At 37.5% G+C, this 19,201-nt stretch overlaps 1 protein-coding gene across 4 annotated transcripts in view; it reads right to left on the bottom strand.

The window, feature by feature from the left end:
• Positions 1 to 7,810: 7,810 nt before the first annotated feature.
• Positions 7,811 to 19,201, bottom strand: part of LOC6578001 — a 51,056-nt gene continuing 39,665 nt past the window's right edge. For 2 of the 4 annotated variants that reach the window (XM_015165941.3, XM_044009156.1), the window contains 11 exons: positions 17,219 to 17,346; positions 16,948 to 17,159; positions 15,863 to 16,115; positions 13,992 to 14,105; positions 13,795 to 13,918; positions 13,595 to 13,709; positions 13,379 to 13,493; positions 11,088 to 12,130; positions 10,724 to 11,028; positions 10,407 to 10,498; positions 7,811 to 9,008 (listed from right to left, as the gene is read on the bottom strand). In XM_015165941.3, the coding sequence (XP_015021427.1) occupies positions 10,427 to 10,498; positions 10,724 to 11,028; positions 11,088 to 12,130; positions 13,379 to 13,493; positions 13,595 to 13,709; positions 13,795 to 13,918; positions 13,992 to 14,105; positions 15,863 to 16,115; positions 16,948 to 17,159; positions 17,219 to 17,346 (2,481 nt within the window). In that variant the 3' untranslated portion in view covers positions 7,811 to 9,008; positions 10,407 to 10,426. The remainder of the gene's footprint in view (positions 9,009 to 10,406; positions 10,499 to 10,723; positions 11,029 to 11,087; positions 12,131 to 13,378; positions 13,494 to 13,594; positions 13,710 to 13,794; positions 13,919 to 13,991; positions 14,106 to 15,862; positions 16,116 to 16,947; positions 17,160 to 17,218; positions 17,347 to 19,201) is intronic. The other 2 variants (XR_004363859.2, XM_032728746.2) reach the window with 2 other exon arrangements.

Raw genomic sequence — 19,201 nt, 5'->3', positions numbered from 1 at the left:
AATCGCTTCGCAGCTCTGGCTGAAGAAGCCGAATCCCTAATGGATATGGGCGAAGAAGTTCAAGATAGGGAAAATGAAAGCAACCGTCATCCTGATAGGGAGAAACAGGAAAACAAAATACCTAAGCCTCCAGCTATTTGCGTGCCGCAGGTTCAATCAAATTTGAGGCAGCGTTAAGCTCTGTTATCGCGGATACCGAGTATGAAATACGCATATCCAGATCTGGAATCTCGCGTATTTATACAAAGAACTCAAACGCATTTAGATCTGTCGTTGACATATTATCCAAGCAAAATTGTCAATTTTGGCATCAACTAAGAGAAAATACACCATATAGAGTGGTCATTAAAGACTTACACCCAACGTCTCGAAACATCGAATTGAACGCGCTTTTACTGATCGGAGCCTCACAGTACTGAACAACTACTGTCCCAGGAAACGAGACTGGCGCAATATTGAGATCAATGAAGAGGATGATGACGAATCGAATGATGCTAAAACAAGACAAGGCATGTTCTTTGTTAATTTACAGAAGACTTTAAATGTTGCAGAGGCTTTTAAAAAAAACTCATATTGGAACGCACAGAGTTACAATATTAAAAGCAAAACACAACAGGGAAATAGTTCAGTGCTTCAGATGCCAAGACTACGGACACACGACAAATTATTGCCTCAAAAAACCAGTTTGTGGTAAGTGCTCAGGTGACCATTTTACTGGCTCCGAGAATTGCCAGCTAAAGTCTAGTGAGACCTCCATATGTGCCAATTGTGGAGACAACCACATTTCCAGCACTAAAAGCTGCACAGTCAGAGTCAAGCTAAGCACAAAGCTAAAGCCTGATGCCAAACAATAACAATCATGCAGACATTCAGAGTTCTAGAGCGCAGTTTATTTCAAACGCCACTGTTCAGAGAGGCTTTTCTTATGCGGATAATGTCAGGCCCAAAGTAAATCAGTTAAATATTTCCAGAACACAAGTATCTAGGACAAATGACAATGCTGATGACCGAGAATACGGCAGCAAATTTAACATTTTAGAAAAGGTAATATCAGATCTAAATGCAAGAATGGATCAAATGTTCAAATGTATCCAGGAAACAATGGAAGCAAACAAAGCCTTTCGTGTCCTGGCTCAGAAGCTCATTTTAAAATGATCAATTCGAGTTTAAAAATCGGATTGTGGAATGCAAGAGGATTGGTTAAAAGCAATAACGAGCTGAGACTTTTCCTTGATGCTAAATCAATTGATGTGATGTTGGTCACAGAGACGCACATGAGCCCAGGCCCTAAAATTTGTACACCTGGATACAACCAATACTACGCAAATCACGCCAGTGGTACCGCGAAAGGCATATCTGCTGTGCTGATAAAATTTAACATTGTTCATGACGCCAATGAACCGATTTCAAATAATATTTAATCGGCTAGTTTGAGTTTGATTACAAACATCGGAAGCGTCATAATATCATCAATCTATCTTCCTCCTAACGAACCCTGGAATGAAAATGACTTTAAGGTACTACTTCAGTCCCTGGGAAAACGGTTCATTGCAGGAGACTTTAATGCAAAACACCAATGGTGGGGAAATTCGCAGTTGTTATCGTTGAAAGCGGCTGCAAGAGGCCATTGCAAGTGGTACGTGGCAAATCCTAGCAACCGGAAAACCAACTTTTTATTCATTCAACACCCTGCTTACTCCCTCTGCACTCGACTTTTTCATATATAATGGGTTCGCTGCTAACAAGCTATCTGTCCAGCTGCGTCATGAGCTTTCGTCGGATCATTTGCCGGTCGTAGCGACTTTGCATCAATCACCACAGCTTAGACCTATGAGGCAATACATCCGTACACCTGGAGCTCGCATTAATGAATTTAGGACAAACTTAGAGAGCAGAATTCATCTAAACACTCAAATAGATAGCGCGGCTGACGTAGAAAATGCTATTACAATGTTTATGCGAAACGTATCTTTGGCTGCATCATACGCGACCCCAGAATATGTACGTCATACAAGACAGCACTATCAGGATATGCTGCCCCCAAATACTGCTGCATTACTGCGTATGAAGAAAAGGCTGAGGAAAGAGTATGTGAGAACGGGAGATATACGCGTCCACCAGATTTATAAAAGAATCTCCAATCGCGTACAAAAAGTCCTCGCTAAAATCAAGCAACGCAGTATTGATCAAATGCTGGAAAATGCTGGCCCGGATGCGTCCTCTAACTACTCCCTTTGGAAGCTCACAAGTCGCTTTAAAAAAATTGCAGCTTCAAAAGTACCGATTAAGGATACGGCAGGTAGATGGTGCTACTCCAGCCAGCAAAAAGCTGATACATTTGCAGACAGCCTACAACAGCGATTCAGGCCATTCAACTACACCGACGATGCTACGCGAAGAACTGTTGAGCTGCAGTTGGATATGCCGTTCCAGATGACTCTGCCTAATAAATATTATTAAAAATCTGAGGGTTAAAAAATCTCCTGGAGAGGATAGGCTGGATAACAAAACACTCAAGCTCCTACCCAAAAAAGCTCTTCTGTTTATAGTGCTGATCCTAAACAGTATGCTCAGGCTGGGACACTACCCAAACATCTGGAAGACAGCACAGGTAAAAATGATCCCAGAGCCTGGAAAGAGTCTTAGTGAAGTAGATGGGTATAGGCCAATAAGTCTTCTTCCTGCCGTAGGAAAGATGGCCGAAAGAGTAATCCTTGACCGCATCCTGCAACTTCAAGCAGTCAAGCAAAGAATCCCAAATTGGCAATTTGGATTCAGGAGAGGTCATGGTACTCCGGAGCGGCTTCACCGTGTGGTCAATTTTATCCTGGACGCTTTTGAACACAAGAAGTATGCAGTTGCTGTCTTCATGGACATAAGGCAAGCGTTTGACAGAGTCTGGCATGACGGACTACTATTCAAACTTAGAAGCGTTTTCACTCCACAATTGTACCAGATTGTCAGCAGCTTTCTGTTGATGTTGATGGTATTAAATCGTCAAAAAGACCAATATGTGCAGGCGTGCCTCAAGGTAGCGTTCTCAGGCCTACCTTGTATACTCTGTTCACAGCCGATATGCCCTCACATAGCGACATCACAGGAGTAAACCGGAACAATGTACTGATAGCCACGTATGCCGACGATACACCCTTACTGACAAGTAGTACCTGCATCAATAAAGTTACAGAGTCATTGCAGCAGTACGTGAGCAGTTTTGAAGACTGGGCCCGCAAATGGAACATTGGAATTAACGGGAGCAAATGCGCAAACGTTACGTTTACCACAAGGCTTTTAAACTGTGGTCGCATTAGCATGCAGGGTTCAACACTACTGCACAAAAGAAGCCACAAATATCTGGGCGTAGTGTTAGACAGAAAGCTTACATTTAACATACACACCACGATGGTCAAAAAGACTGTAATGACCAAAAGCGCAAAGATGTTATAGCTTCTTAAACCGGCCAATAAATTGTCACTGTACAATAAAGTAACAATTTATAAATCAATAGCCCATATGGAGATATGCGCTTCAAGTCTATGGAATTGCGGCTAAATCAAACTTAAATAAAATAAGAGTTGTGCAAGCAAAAATCCTCCGGCAAATTTGCAATCCTCCCTGGTACATGCGTATCAGGGACATTGAAAAAGATCTCAGGGTCCCCAAAGTTGGAGACGTAATGCAAAAGGTAACTGCTAGCTACCTTGCAAGACTCGAAGGCCACCACGCAGCCAGAAAAAGAAGACTCAAGAAGTGCCATCCACAGGACCTTCCTGCGAGGCTCCTATAAAAATGTATCAAGTAAAATTGAATGTGATTTACTTAAAAATTGTTATTGTTTATTGATGTTTTTGTAAATTGTTATTGCTATGAAATTTCTGTAGTGTTGTACTGTAAATAATTGTGTCTTTATGTTCAACTTGTTAAGCTGCCAATTAGGTAGTAAAAAGCCTGTTTAAATAAAATTAAAAAAAAAAAAAATTAAAAAAAAGGTTTCTTTTTATGAAAAAGGGAAAATACTCAAGCTCATACAAATCCATTTATCCGATGAGTTTGGTCATATCAGCTCAACTCCTCCTGCTGGAGAATGTTTGCATATATAATTTATGTGGTCTATCAGGCCTCCTTCAAAATAATGCTGAATCGCAATTGCATAAAATGAGTATTAATTATTATACCTCAAGTTAATTGTTTATCTGAAAGGAAGTAACAAAATGTTTGTTTAAATAAATTTACATTACTTTTACTTGGCTTTCATGCTTTGGTTTATTGTATGTATATATATATATATCTTTTTTTAATATTCTTTTTTTTTAATCTGCTAAATGCCTGCGAAATTATTGAACATCTCAGCTAATTAAGTCAATGAATTACATAATTAGTTTAAATTTATATTAATTTAGTTATTAATTGTTTTGCAATTTTTAATTGGTTGTTTTTTTTTTAGCTTCATGGAAGAGAAGAAATCGTTGGATCACATAAGTAGGTTTTGTTTTTTAGCTAAATTCTCTAATAACAAAAAAATTCAAGTCAAGTAACCACTTTAAAGCGTATTTACAATTAACATAACGAACAAGTGCATAGTTTAATTCTTTCTTTCTTTTTTCGTTTTTATACTTAGACTTAGATTGAAACTGTCTGAAACTCCACAGATAGAGTTTCTTTATGTTTTTAGGTAACTCTCAGTTTTTATTTTTGGTTTTTCTTTTCATTTTTAAGGCTGAAGACAGAGTATTAAAATTTTATTGTTTAAGAGTAAAAGTTTTTTATAAAATATATATGTATCATATATCAAAGTATAGTTGTTTTTCTGTTAATAGTTATGTAGAGCGCATTTATATTACAGTTATTATATATTTTACATGTCATTGAGCTAACAATCTAATTAATTATTCCTTAAGCTCTCTGCTTTTCTTTCTAATATATCTTTACTATGAATTTTATCTTGAATAATGCCAACGCTTGATCCACTAAATGAACTAAACTACAAATCGTATATATCTAATATGCTTACGCATATATAAATTTTGTATAATTACTATATTTTTATTAAGTCGATATTCAATATATATGTATATCAATATATATATTTTGCAAATTATGAAATTGTAATTTATTCACTACGATTTCTCTATGTATTTGTATATATATTTGTTATATTTATTTAGTACTCGTATTTTAAGAATTCTTTCGGTAATTGGTCCTTAGTACACTACATAGAAAGCGTTTAAAAAGTGTAGAGCAATTTAAATTTCTATAGCATACATTTGAGCGCGCAGCCAAATGACAACGTGAGGCAATTGCAGTTCTGCCATGTCCCACGGCTAGATTAGCCATAAGAGCTAAGAGCTGTAAGCACAGTGGGCAATTAATCAAATTTATCTGACAAAAAGTCATTTGAATTTAAAATAAAAAGGGGGAAACAATATGTATAAGACAAATTATAATATATTTCCGGCAAAAGTTGGTTTCTGGCATAAGAAAGCGTATTACGAAAGTATAACAAAAGTATAACGCTAAAAAAGAGATACATAGCCTTAAACAATAGCCTAAGCCTTGACTTTAGCAGACATTTATGTCCTTGTATGTGTATATATACTCATTTTTTTGTTTTTGTTATATAAAGTATTTATATTCCCATAGTACATTGCGAACCACCTGTTTGCGTGCTTGGGCTCTTTGTACTGAGGCTTGTCAAGCGCCGAGCTCTAAAGATAACCAGAAATAATTACTTGTTTGCCCTCTAAAGGACTCGAATTTCCCACAGTGCCTTGCGGACCACCTGTGTGTGCATATTTCGGCATCCCAACTGTCCAGGTGCTTGCCTCAGTTGCGCTCACTTTTTTTGTCATCTACTTTAAGCAAACACCTTTTTGTGTCAACAAACATGGAGCGGAGCCGTGTTTCAAAGGCAGCTGCCCTTTTTATGCTGCCCACAGCTGTGACGACCTTTTCAAAAGCCCATGCAAACGTCCACGCCTCTGGGCGTAACTGTCCAGGTGTATGCCTGTATGCGTGTGTGCGCGTGTATGTGTGTGCGTGTGTGGGGGCACATGTTAATTGCGCTTGGCAAAACTGGCAAAAGCTGGGCCAAATGTAAAGTCTAAAAAAAACAGCTAAGCCGCACATTAGGTGTCAGCCATATATAAATTTATGCTGGCCTTGTTGAGCTTTAACACACATACACGTGTAGTCGAACAGAATACATACAAGCGAAGCAGTCAACTGTGAGTTTTTCTGTAGCATTTTTTCGCGGACGAAAAATTAGTTGCGGAAAAAGGCGCAAAATTATAGTTGAGATAGGAGCCAAATAAAAAGAACTAACTTTTTCATTTCATTTTGTAAATATAGGAGGGCTATAACTGAGTTGGACCAGAGACTTTCGCAACAAGAATTACGTTACTTTTTAAATTAAATTGCATATAAATTAAAATGGACGTGAATTTAAAGAGCTCTAGAAAAATGCGGAAATTAATAATCTAATAATAATAATAATAATATTTTTTCCAACAGTTTTGTAAAAAAATCGTTTTAAAGTTGATAAAAGCTACAAATATTTCGAATTACTTGTGGAATTATAGTTGATTAGAAATAGAAAGGAAATAATTTAAAAAATGTCTAACCGCAGTATAACTGTTTAAAGTTTTTTTTTTATGAATACATCATTTTATTAAAAGAAATTAAAAAAAAAACAAAAACAAAATTTATAAAATTAATGGTTTAAAAAAATTTTAAATAAAATAGCTGTATACATTTTCATAAATTATAGTATGCTATAATAAACTTAAAGCTGTAAAAAACATCGCAACGAAATTATATTTTTGGGAAAATTCAGAGCATCTATAAATAATATCTAGAGTCTAACTTGCATAAACATATATTATTTTTAAATAAAAATATATATTTAAAGAATGTAAACTAAATACCCCAGCAAGGGTATACAAATAGCCGTTGCTCTCTTTCATGTTTTTGTTCACCTGGTTCAACAGCATATTTATGCCATCATAATTAGCAGCCGCAACTGTGCAACTGCTAATTAACTGGCTGAGCTGTGGCACACAATCAACAGCAACAAAAATAAAAAAATGTAAAAGTCCAATTAAATTAATCCCTTTTGCACACATGTCTATCTCTTGCTCTCCGTCCGCAGGACTAGCAGCAGGATTGCGTTGCGTTGTCATTTAGTTGTTGGCAAATTTTTTACTTTTTGTCAACATTTTCTGCGCGTTGCATTCGAATTTTGTTTTTTACGTGTATCGCAGCTATTTTTGACCTTCGTTTTGGGTTTTGGTTTAATTTTTTATTTTTTTATTTTTAAGTACGTTTACTTTGGTATTTGACTTACGTTAATTGAGTTTCTATTTAATTCTATATTCACTACGCTCATTTAGAAATGTACTTTGATGCTTGCCTTCGGTGCGAAGTTTGTTGCAATCAACAATGAACTGAATTAATAATTAATAACTATTAAATATTAATTATTAATTATTAAGTATTAAATATTAAATATTAAGTGTATATATTATTATTGCGCTACTTACATGCAAACAGTATTTTCGCTTTATTTAGATAAACATTTTAATTCAATTTGGCCATTTCATTTCATAATTAATTCACTATTCAATTAAATTGATTTTTTTTTGCTGCGCTTGTGAAACGCACCGAACAAAATTGTTATATTTGGGTTTTTATTTATGGGATTTCATTTGAATTTTTAACGCATTTATTAATATCGCGCATTTCATTTCCACGTCATATTTATTGCTTTCTTTTTTTTTTTTTATGCAATTCAATTTCATGTAATTCATTTTCAATTTCAAATATATGTAAGTGTCTGGCGTCTAACTGAAGCCTGAGCAATTTGTATACAATGAGCAATAATATCAGACTATAAATAGGTGGTAGAGTTGAGTATGTGTTGTGTGTTCAATTACTCTTGCACTCAACTGAAAACCGAAAATGTTTTTCTTTTTCTCTTTTTGAAATCAATGAACAAGTAATGAGACTTAATAGCTGCAAAATGTGCTTGCAGCTCATGAGTTCTATTTGAGATTTATGTGGCCATCATTCGAAAAGCATTTTAGGTGTGCTACGTTATCAGAAAATGTCATTTAAATTGCTTTTTCAAATGTGTACAAAATTGATTTATGAACATAATTTCCTACACAACATTCAGCCCGTGACCCCCCCACGGCTGGTTTGGTTGGGCCACCTGGCAGGCGACCTTTGCACTACTATATAAATATGTATATATATATATGAGTTTTGTTATTTCATTTTGGGCGAAGTTTCATTGGAAATTTGTGCAGCAATTGCATAAAAAACTGAATAAATATCATAAAAATGAAAATGAAAATGCGGCACCCATGCGTTCTTCTCTGTGTCGGCAGTTATGAGTGTTGCGTGTGTAAGTTATTTATTGCACAGTGTGTGTGTGTGTGTGTGTGTGTATTTGTCTGCGTGCGTATGCTTTTCACAACCATTCTGTTTTTTTTCTTTTCTTTCGGTTATTTCTATTGCACATTCACTTGGTATTTAGGTATATTATTTTTTATTGCTAATTATTACTTTGAATAAAGTGCCAATTCACGTGCTCTGCTGTAGCTGCTTGAAGTTGGCTGTGCTTGCGCAACAAACTTATTGTTTGCAATTTGATTCGTCCATACAGAGTTGCATTGATGTATCGAACGATCTGCAGTTGCCAATTTCCAATTTCCAAGATCTGGCAACGCTTCGCAGGGGCCTTACATGCGCAAAGTTTCGCGCATAAACTTGTAAACAAAGTGCTTGTCTGCATGTTGTGTGTGTCTGTGGGTGTGATTTATTTTATTTTAAATTACATTTTATGTAATTTACGGAAACGTTTTTCTGGCACGTTTCGCTTTCATTTAATGACTCGCGCTGCTGTTATCAAAAATTTTTATTGCTGCCGCTCGTGTTGTTGTTGCTTTTTATTGCTGTTGCATCTCGGCGCCGCCCCCTCCCAGTCCAGCCTTCGTCTCGGGTGGCACCTGTTGGCGCGTTTACATGGAAGATGAAATTTTACGAGTTAGTTTCGAATTGAATTTGAGTTCAACTGATACGGGCAAAGATATTATGTAAATTAAAGACACAATCAAAGCATAAGCAACATTCAAGTAAAATAGCAAGTGTGTGTCTTTCTGTGTGTTTGTGTGTGAGAGTGTGTGTGTGGGCAGTTAAATGTGTACACCCAAGGAAAAATAAACAGTAAAAGAATCACATTGAAATGCTTCCAATAAAGAACAAGCCCCAAATATTCTCACGTACATACATAAACATACACACACACGCGCATACACACTCACATCCTCGTACACGCACACTCACATACACATAGACAATAACCAGCATATTTGCTTGTGGCATCAAAAATGCACGAAAATCAAGTCGAAATAATACGAAAGTGGAAATAGGTAAAACTTGCGTACGATAAACCAAATGGCAATAAATACTAAAAGAAAAAGTGAGACAAAAAAGGCAAGATAACGGCACTCAAAATCAAAAGTCTTATGTGCATACACTCAAGAAAAAACAGTTAAGAAAATATTAGTCGAATGTGCCCGACTAAAAAATATGCGACTAGAAGAACACGTGTGAGACGATCTCAAATATCCTAATGTCTTTACTTAGCATGACTAAGTTGTGAGTTATCGATTTCAATCAATATCGATTTAGTTTATTGCATATTTGTAGGGGCTCCGGACAGAAAGACAAACGTAAATCAAAGATGTTAAAGGCCCCAGTAGCCCGTGCTTAATTTTTAGTTTGTTTTAACATTATATTAACTCTAATATCTAATAAATTTATTTATTTATGTGTTGCTGCTCTTTAAGATATATATATATATATATATATATATATATATATATATATATATATATTCTAAGGGCTGGTTGACTGATATATGATATGATATTCTCATATGATATGATTTCAATAGGTATTACTATTCTGCTTGGTTACAATTGAATTTTTTCTTAGAGTGTATGCTTTGATTTATATTTATCCTTGTTTAAGAAAGACTTTAAGCTTTTTATTTAATTTTTTTAGTTATTAGATTTTTAAAAATATTTTTATTCATAAAACAAAAAGAGAGTATGTTGACATTGATAGCTTCCAAAGTATAAACTAACAATAGATCATGCTGATAATACATAGATTTAAGAGTTAAACAAATAATAGAAATTCCATTTAAGCATAATCATATAGCAGAAACTGAATGGAACCAAATAATAACTTTGATCGTTGAATTTTGTGGATAATATATGTTTTTTCTTGTTTAATTTTATAGGCAGTTCCCGTAAAACGCTCAACAAGAGACATTGAAACAGAGAGAAGTCTACGACAAAAATAACAACGACGACGATTGATAACAACGGCGACTGTACCTAGGCAAAGGGTTAATTGATTAACCGCCATAGAAACTATGAAAGTCCAGGAAATCCATGGAGTCTGTTTGATTTTGCTGTTGTTGGTCGAGCTACGCGCGGTAGAGATAGATCGATGATAGTCGATCATGTGAAATGAAATGATGAGGTGAGTTTTGAAGGTGGTTTGTAATTATTGTGGTTGAGGTGGTGGAGAGCAGGAGAAATAGAGAGTTATGGTAGGAAAGTGGTAGAATATATATATGTATAGTATATATATAGGTTGGTAAAACAGAGCCAAAAGTGTTAGACTGTCAAGACCTCAATGGGAGACTCACCAGCTTCTTGAAGCAGTCCTCAAAGAAGGCGGTCATCGAACGATACAGATGACGCTTCACACCCGACAAGCTGTGCCCCTCGTCCGGGTAGATTTGCTGCTTGTAGAGCACCCCTTTGCTGGTTAGAGCCCGGGCCAGCACCATCGACTGCTGGACATGGACATTGTCGTCCGCCGTGCCGTGCACGAGCAGGAACTGTCGCTCGCGCAGATTGTCAACGTATTTAGATAGATCGCTCTCCTCGTAGCCCTTGTAGTTGTCGGTCACATTGGGAAAGCTGAGATAGCGCTCCGCGTAGGTGGAATCTGCGAGGCGAGTGAGATTATAGATGGATGCCCATAGAGTGTAAGGGGTGTAGGCTTACCATAGAGCTTCCAATTGGTCACCGGGGAAACGCTGATGCCGCATTGAAAGATCGACTGCTGTCCAGCGAGAGCAAGAGCAGCCGTGTAGCCGCCGTAGCTCCAGCCCCAGACACCCATGCGCCGCGGATCGATGAAATGCAGATTGTCGCGCAGATATTCGCTGACTTCCAGCTGATCGGAGACCTCAACGCTGCCCAGGCGCTTGTAGACCTCATGGAGCAGCTGATAGCCCTGGCCCGACGAGCCCCGTCCATCGATCTCGATCACAATGTAATCCTTGGTGCCCGCCAAATACGTGTTCCAGTCCACGTGCCAGCGATCGGTCACCAGCTGGGTGCCCGGGCCCGAGTAAACGTGCAGTATGGTGGGATAGCGTGTGATCTCATCCTCGCGCAGCACGGGCGGCAAGTGGAGGCGCACCTGGGCATGGTAGCCCCCAGAGATCATGACGGGAAAGGTTTTCACCTGCGGCAACGCGACCTTAGCCATTTTCTCCTTAAGCCTCGTGTTATTCTGCACGGTGGCAAGCAGCTCGAGAAATTGCAACTTGGGCTCAATATTTTCCTCGACAGGAGCATCCGTTGGCAGCTGCTTTTCGGCCTGCTTCTTGGCCTTGGCTCCACCGGCCAGTTTCAAGCCATATATTATGGAGCTGGGCACGACTGGGCCCAGGCATTCCAACAGCACAAAGCGAGCCCGAAGCGCCAGCGGAAACTGTGCCTCATGGTACAGGCAATCGCTGGGTGGTGGGGGCAGGGCTCCGCCATGGGCATGCGACTGGCGCTGTTGCTCCACGGGCATTGCTGGCGGCGGTGGCAGCGACTCCGCCTCTTCAGAGTCCTCCCAGTCGTCGTCCCATGCGGTCACTAGCTTTGGCGGCGATTTGGTGTGACCCTCGTCATAGCCATCGCTGTTGTGCTTTAGCGCCGGACACGTCAGACAGTCCGGTGCCTGCAGAGCCTGGCCCTGGCGAGCGGGCAGGGCGGAGACTCGATACAAATGCTGCTGCGAGGGTAAACGCTCGGGTGTTCCTAAAAAATATCTGTGAGCCGAAATTTAGTGGGGGTTAGGGAACGTTTCAATAATTGAATTTACTGCACAAAAGGTGGAACATCTTTAACTTAAACTTCAAATTGAATTGACATAATCTTAAGGTAGGCGAGTGGGCATTATTTAGAGTCTCAAGAAGATATTTCCTCTCAGCCGTCTACGAAAATTTTACTTTATAACTTTGCATATTTGTGCCTTTATAGAAAATAATTGAAAGCATTAGTTAGGCGTTATTGAATATTTGACCTCCAATATTTGCACACAAAAGGATTAACTATGAATAAAAATAGCTTGTAAAGAGGGATTTATTAGTTTTAGTTCTGAAATTGTCTTCAGCTATATGTGCATATTTTAGTTAAATTATGGGGAAAGTTTGCTTAGAAAAATTTGTATAACTTTTAAATAGTTTTCAATAGTTTTTGCTTCAAATTTCAATTATAATATGAATATTATGAAATAAATGGTAAACACATTTTATCTGATCTACTTGGGCGTTCGCAAATTGAATTTATGAGGATAACTAAAGCGAAACGTGAATCTACTGTAATTAGCCTTAAAGGAAATTCTTTAGCTGGAATCCTTAACCTTGTTATCTGTTACCTGTAAGCATTGTGCAGCTTGAAATTTGAATTGCTTGATTAAACTACCTTTAGTTTATTATTATTATTATTATTAACTGATTTATATATGATTTGTCCAAGTTTCTTTCGCAAAGCTTTGCCTGCCTAAATAATAAGAATCTTTTATAATTATTGACTTAACGTATAATATATAACTTCATATTTAAAACTCTTTAGCTTAAAATCTTCTAAAGTTTTTAGTTAATTTGTAAGGATTCCGCACAGACAGAATTTTCTTAGGGAAGTCAAGAAAAGTATTAAACAAACTAATAAACTAAAATGTGTTTAATTTAAGTATTCTATATAGGCGGAATTTTCTTAAGAAAGTCAAGCAAAGTATTGAACAAGTTTATGAACTGAAGTTATTTTAATTTACTTTAAATTGCTGCACAAAACTATGTCAATTCATTCTTGGATGTTTTCCTCTAACTATCTGTAAAATCTCTACTCCCTCGACAATTTTTTTCTAGTTTGTGCTCTGCTTTTATGAAATCATTCACGTTTCGTGCGTTAAAGTCAGTTTATGTGATACTTAAACTTGCTGATGGTCAACGGTAAGCGCAATTCGGGATTCAGTTTTGAGTGGGGCTGTCGAATTGCTGCTTCCGTTAGCTACTTACATCCAATTATCGAGTTGATCCCAGTGCAGAAGTCGATTCACCTCGTAGGGGCCGTGCGTGAGGGGCAGCACCCGATTATTGTCAATGTCCACGTGCACGATGTGCCGGAAATAGCCTGTCCGATTACGAATGGAAGCGAGAGGGGAAGGAGGGGCGGAAGAGTTGATTGTGAATCGAGCTCAAAACAAAAGCCGGATTGACATATGGCTCACTTACCAAACGAGCCGTCGCGCAGCGGAGATATGGCCACATAGAGGCTCGCATTTGCCGCAAACAATGGCACCGAGACGGTGTCCACCCAGCCGCGTCCATCGCCACTCACACGATGCGTCTGCACCCAAGGATAAACAGACACACGCACACACATAAATTGACTATGAGCAGAAACAGGCTTAATTAGGTCAAATACAACCTACCTCAGTGCACATAAACGAGGGACTCCTGCAAACGCTGACCACGGATATGTTCTGCGGTCGATTCAGCCACACTACGGCGATCTCCTTGGCGCTCACCCAGCTGGCGCTGCTAAAGTAATGATCCCTGTAGGGTTGAAGGAGTAGAAAAGTAGAATAAGTTAGCTGTGGAGTCAAACCCAAGGACCATCCATACGCACTCATTCTGTAGAATTTTTGGGGGTGTTAGATCCGTGATGTGTATCTTCTGTGGATCCGATAGGTCAGCCACGCGCAAGGTAACTGTGGGGTTCTGTGTGCCCGGCTTTGGATAGCTGAGAGGAAGAGAAAAACCCATGGAAAGTGCGCAAATAAGTCTATCTATTAAGGGCAAATATAAGCATTTCTATCAAGGACCGCAAATAAGAGTTAAGAATATAACAAAAATTGAGGCTCAAAAGAAGCCCCAAGAAGGGAGAGCAAGAGTTATTTTTTGTACTTATGTGTCTCTCTTTTATATATAAGTCTAGAAATGAGTAGAGTTATTGTTAGCTTTTCTTAAAATTAGTTCATCTAGCTATTCAAAATAATTTCTATTTTTATCAAGGTCAGCTCTCTAGATCCTATAAATTTCCTGGCAGTTGCTTCATTCATTCATTCATTCAGTTTATAAATTATTATGTTGTATATAAACTCATATGTTTTACTCATGGTCTACTTCGTAGCTACTGCATTTCATACTTAACCTCAATCCTTCACTCTACTGAATTACGTGAACTTTTGATAAACTACCTAAACTCCCAATGAAATTGTAGCCCTGCATATCATCATCATCTAAGACCATAAATAACTAACTAAATGTTAAAATCATTTAATTTATCTTATTAATTTAATTGGATATATTTAAATTGTTTACGTGTTGTCAGTGATTCTAATCAGGTTTCAAATTAAGTCAGCTTAATTTAAAATTTGGTTTTGCACTTGAGCTAAAGTTGAACGTTTAAATTCGTGGCATATTCAATTACCACTGATGGCATCTACACTTATCCACACACACACAAACTCGCATACACACATATTTGCATAAATAAGTCCCAAATGATGATATTACACTAAACACAACAGGTTAGTTGGCAATTTTGTCAGCTTCGTAAGCCCAAGGGACGAAGCAAGGAATTTGAGCATTTGAACCTTTTGTGCATTTGGCAATTTATCAAATCGCAAATGACAGCAGCTCAGCTTCGAATTCTGAAAGGACTAACGTGGCCAAGTGCCAAAAGTCTTGCATTTGCTGCCAACTAATTTTAGTGTCCAGTCGAGCTAGTCGAGTGCAACTGACTGCGTGCTACTCTGTATTCTGTCCTCTATAGAATAGTGATAGCTGAATACTCTGTTAAGAGCGTAAGGACTGCAATTGGCATACAGCTTGTGATTGTATGGAATTCGGGATTCAATCATATCCGTGCGATATTTACCAGTCCCATTTATTCAATAGATAATTCGAAATCAGTATTCATTTGATATTAATTAGCTTAAATATAATCTGAAGTTTAACCAGCTGGATATCAATTATAATAATAAATATTCAATTTTAAAAATTTTGTAAAACTGTCTTTACTGTCATTACTGAATATTTATAATATCTTGATAGTGAAAATGTCTAATTTTATTCCCTATTATATCTTAATACTTAATATTAATATTTAAAATAATTCTAAATTAATTGACATTTAAACTCCACAGCTATTCCCTTTCTGGCTGATAAGGTAATACGACATAAACAGAAAATAACCCCGAATATTTATCATTTAATTTTAACTTGTTGGCTGATAGTTGTTTCTAGACGATATGCCTTCTTGTAGTTTGTGAACATCTTATAGGAATGCTGCTACACGTAAACAGCATTTTTATACCTTCCTGCTGGGCACATTTGGGTTAGCCCCGTAGAAATAGTGAGTGCCGAAAACTATCTGCACCTCATGAATTTTAAGCATTCGCTTACCCGAGCACTATTTAGGGCTAATGACAGTCACGAGCACATCATTAACACCTAATCGAAAAGTAATAATGCCTGGGGCATGGCAGAACTTACCGTAAGGATCTAATTTCCGGATACAAGTTGGCATGCGGATTAGTGCCACCAGCTGAGCCACCGCCCCCGCCATTTGCATTGCCAGTGGCGTGACTCGTGCCGCCTGTCGCAGCACCACCTGCGGCGCCTGCAGAGGTGGTGCCATACCATGCAAAGTGCTGCTCCTGCACGTGTGTATCGTTGAAGCTGGCGTAGAGCAGAAGGTGCCCCTCATCCGGCAACCAAATGGCATTATTTGTATGCAGAATTTCCTCTAAGAACGGGGAGATATAATATGAGTAACGACTATGTCTGAAGTGTCACGAATATGTTGTGTTTCTTTATTGAATGATAACGATAATTGCCAACGAGCGTTCAGCTTCCTCTGCGAAAGGAATAGACTACAATATGAATAATGACTTGATAAGGAAATATTTCGCATCTGTAATTCTAGCTATATATGTGGAATTTTGACTAAAACTGTAGAAGTGAATGCTGAATACTCTTTACATTTATTCAAAAATTATAAATGGCTAAGCTGTCTATAAAATATGTTTGCTGCAGCAGTTTCTATTTAATTTGAATTTTTGTTTTGAAAAAGTTACTTTATGAAATATAATAGGAAATTGTAAAAAGAAAATAGAAAATAAATGGCGACAATCCAATTGCTCTAAGATGTGGAGTTTTATTGAAAATATAAATAGTTGTTATCTTGATTTATTTATTATTATACTATATATCATTGGATCTAAAACTTGAGTGAAGATCCAATGGAAAATAAATAATTAAATAATAAATAATATATTATCTTTCCTTCCTTCTTTTGTATAAATATATTTGCCTAATAGTTATTTTAAAGTATTTTTATAATACTAGAACTAAAGGTTGGAGTTCATTTTCTTGAATATGTACAATTGGTAGTTTTCAAGCAATGAACTTTACTTTAGTTCACTAGTTCATTTAACACATCCGTAAAATATCGCTTTCTATTAGTTTATGATTCACTTCATGAGCAGTTAGAATTGCTTATTTACCTAATGATCACCATAGGTGAGCTATTGAGTAAATGAGCCTACTGACTCTACTTATTGCAAATACAGATCTACCTTCGTATAGCCAGTCGGGTATGCCGTTGTAGACAATACCCGGCACCGAATCGTGAGTGACGCGATAGGCGTGTGTGTCACGAACTTCTTTGCGATAGTAAATATCATAGTTGTGCACCCAGATCAGCGCATTTCCAGAGTTGGCGAATCGCGCATAGTGCATATAGGGCCATTCCTCCTGCTGGGGATCGTAGCGCAATTTAATCGCTTCGCTGCAAAGGGAATTGGTATTTATGAGATCCGCAAAGAGAGGCGGAAGTGTCCCACTTACCTCGTCTGTATGTCGAAGAGCGTGTACTGTGCCAAATACGAGTGCCGAAACAGTTTGGCCACGTTCTGGGCCAGAAGCAGGTAACGCTTATCTGCTGATATGCTGAATGTGAAGGGCGCCAGGGTTTTCTGTGCACATAGAGAAGATGCGCCAAATAAGTAGCAGCTCATTCAAAATGCCTGCCATTAAGTGCGTTCTTCGGAATGTTGAAAGTTGATTTCAAATGGCTGTTAAGCAGCTGCCATAACAATGCGTCGTTTACATAATGGCAAACGCTGCGTATGCGTAATTTTAATTAAAATTTTTTAATTGTTTGCACAGCGCGTGCTCTGCAAATTCTTACATCTTAGCTGTTCGAATTTCTAATTTAGATTTGTTAATTAATCGCTGAAGTACGCTAGATAAGGACAAACTGCCTTAAATGGCTTTCTGTGAAACTTGAACAAATAAGTTAAAGTGTGCCCGGATAGATATCTAGTAAGTCACTTCAATCTATTTGCTGAGCTCACAAATAAAACGAATTTAAGCTGAGGCATTAAATGTCTTATTCAAATCAGGAATTCAATTTGTCTCAGGTTACATAAGCCCACAATGTTTTTCCAAAAAGTTTTTGCATTGAAAATAAACTTTTATATAATCCTTTGTGTTTGTTTGATGAAACTACTTCTGCTATTTACGACTATTAGCAATCAAAATTATTTAACTAATATTATATATGCTAACAAACTGCATCCTTATAATATTAAAATTTATTTAAGTGCAACATATTAGCATTTGGGTATATTCATTAGCGCTATTTATCTTAATTTAATTTTGCAATCAACTGCTTAGTGCAACTATATATCTTATGTTAAATTAAATTATAAATGCAATTATAGCTTGCAAAATGTTATTTAGTGCAACTATATATCATCCTCTAGCACTTCAATTAATATTTTATTAAATTTTATTTCATTTAAGCCTTAAATGACGTTATATGGCTTTACGTATAATCCCACTCTAGCATTCTGAATACTTTGATATCTGAATTTATTTTATGAAATTATATTTTGTTATTGCTTACAACTGATTTATTAATTTGAGTGTATTCATTATCTTTAGAGTCTTAAACGCCAAAATGCATATGGAAATGGAAAACCACTCCAATTCTTGAATTCCAGATGCTTACTAAGTCGATAATTTGAATTAAATCCAAATTTAATCAGCTAAACATTATTATTTACTTTCGAATTGAGTTTGCTTAGTCTCAACTAGTATCTATCCGTGCTGAGCGATTCCTTTCTACTGGCTGCTCATTAATTATTTGCCGAGTGTTGACACAAGCAATTGTGTTTGCTTTGCATGTTGCAGTTGTCGTTTGGCAGTTTGTGGCACTTGTTGCTGCATTTGTTGCGGGAAGAGAGCAACCAATGGGTGCTGCAGGCTTCTTCGTAACTGTCAAATGTGGGCTCCACTCCTGTGGGCGCCTTCAGCGTGTAGCCATAAAACATTTATGTATGTTGCCTTATTTGTTTGTTTTTCAATTTCAGAACGCGCATTATTCATTAGAAAATTGTTTCAGCCGAATAGCTACCCCAGCCCTTGAATACATGTAAATACATACATATACAAATACATATCTATATATATATTTCCTGGCTCATGTTTACCCAAGCATTGACATAAAAATCGTTTGGCTTTTATCGTTATGGCGTAGCGATAACTTGGCTCATTTGTTTTTGCCTACTTTGCTGCGTTCCCCATAGTCTGTCTGTCTGTGTACGTGTGTGTGTGTGTGTGTGTGTGTTTGTGTTTGTATTCACGTCTATGTGTGTGTATCAGTTAACAGTGCCTGCCAACTGTTTGGCTGCCAAGTCAAGTGTGTACACTTGAGATAGCAGTAGCCGCGCCCCCTTGCCGCCCACACGCCCAATCGTAAATAACATGCTGCAAATATGTATTCAGCTCCCAGATAAGCAATAAGCATACACTGCAGGCCCACAG

This window comes from Drosophila mojavensis, unplaced genomic scaffold (genome assembly GCF_018153725.1).
Source record: "Drosophila mojavensis isolate 15081-1352.22 unplaced genomic scaffold, ASM1815372v1 contig_49, whole genome shotgun sequence".
Classification (NCBI taxonomy): Eukaryota; Metazoa; Arthropoda; class Insecta; order Diptera; family Drosophilidae; genus Drosophila; species Drosophila mojavensis.
Note: the sequence above shows the minus strand (reverse complement) of the source record. Positions and strands in the feature narration are given on the sequence as shown.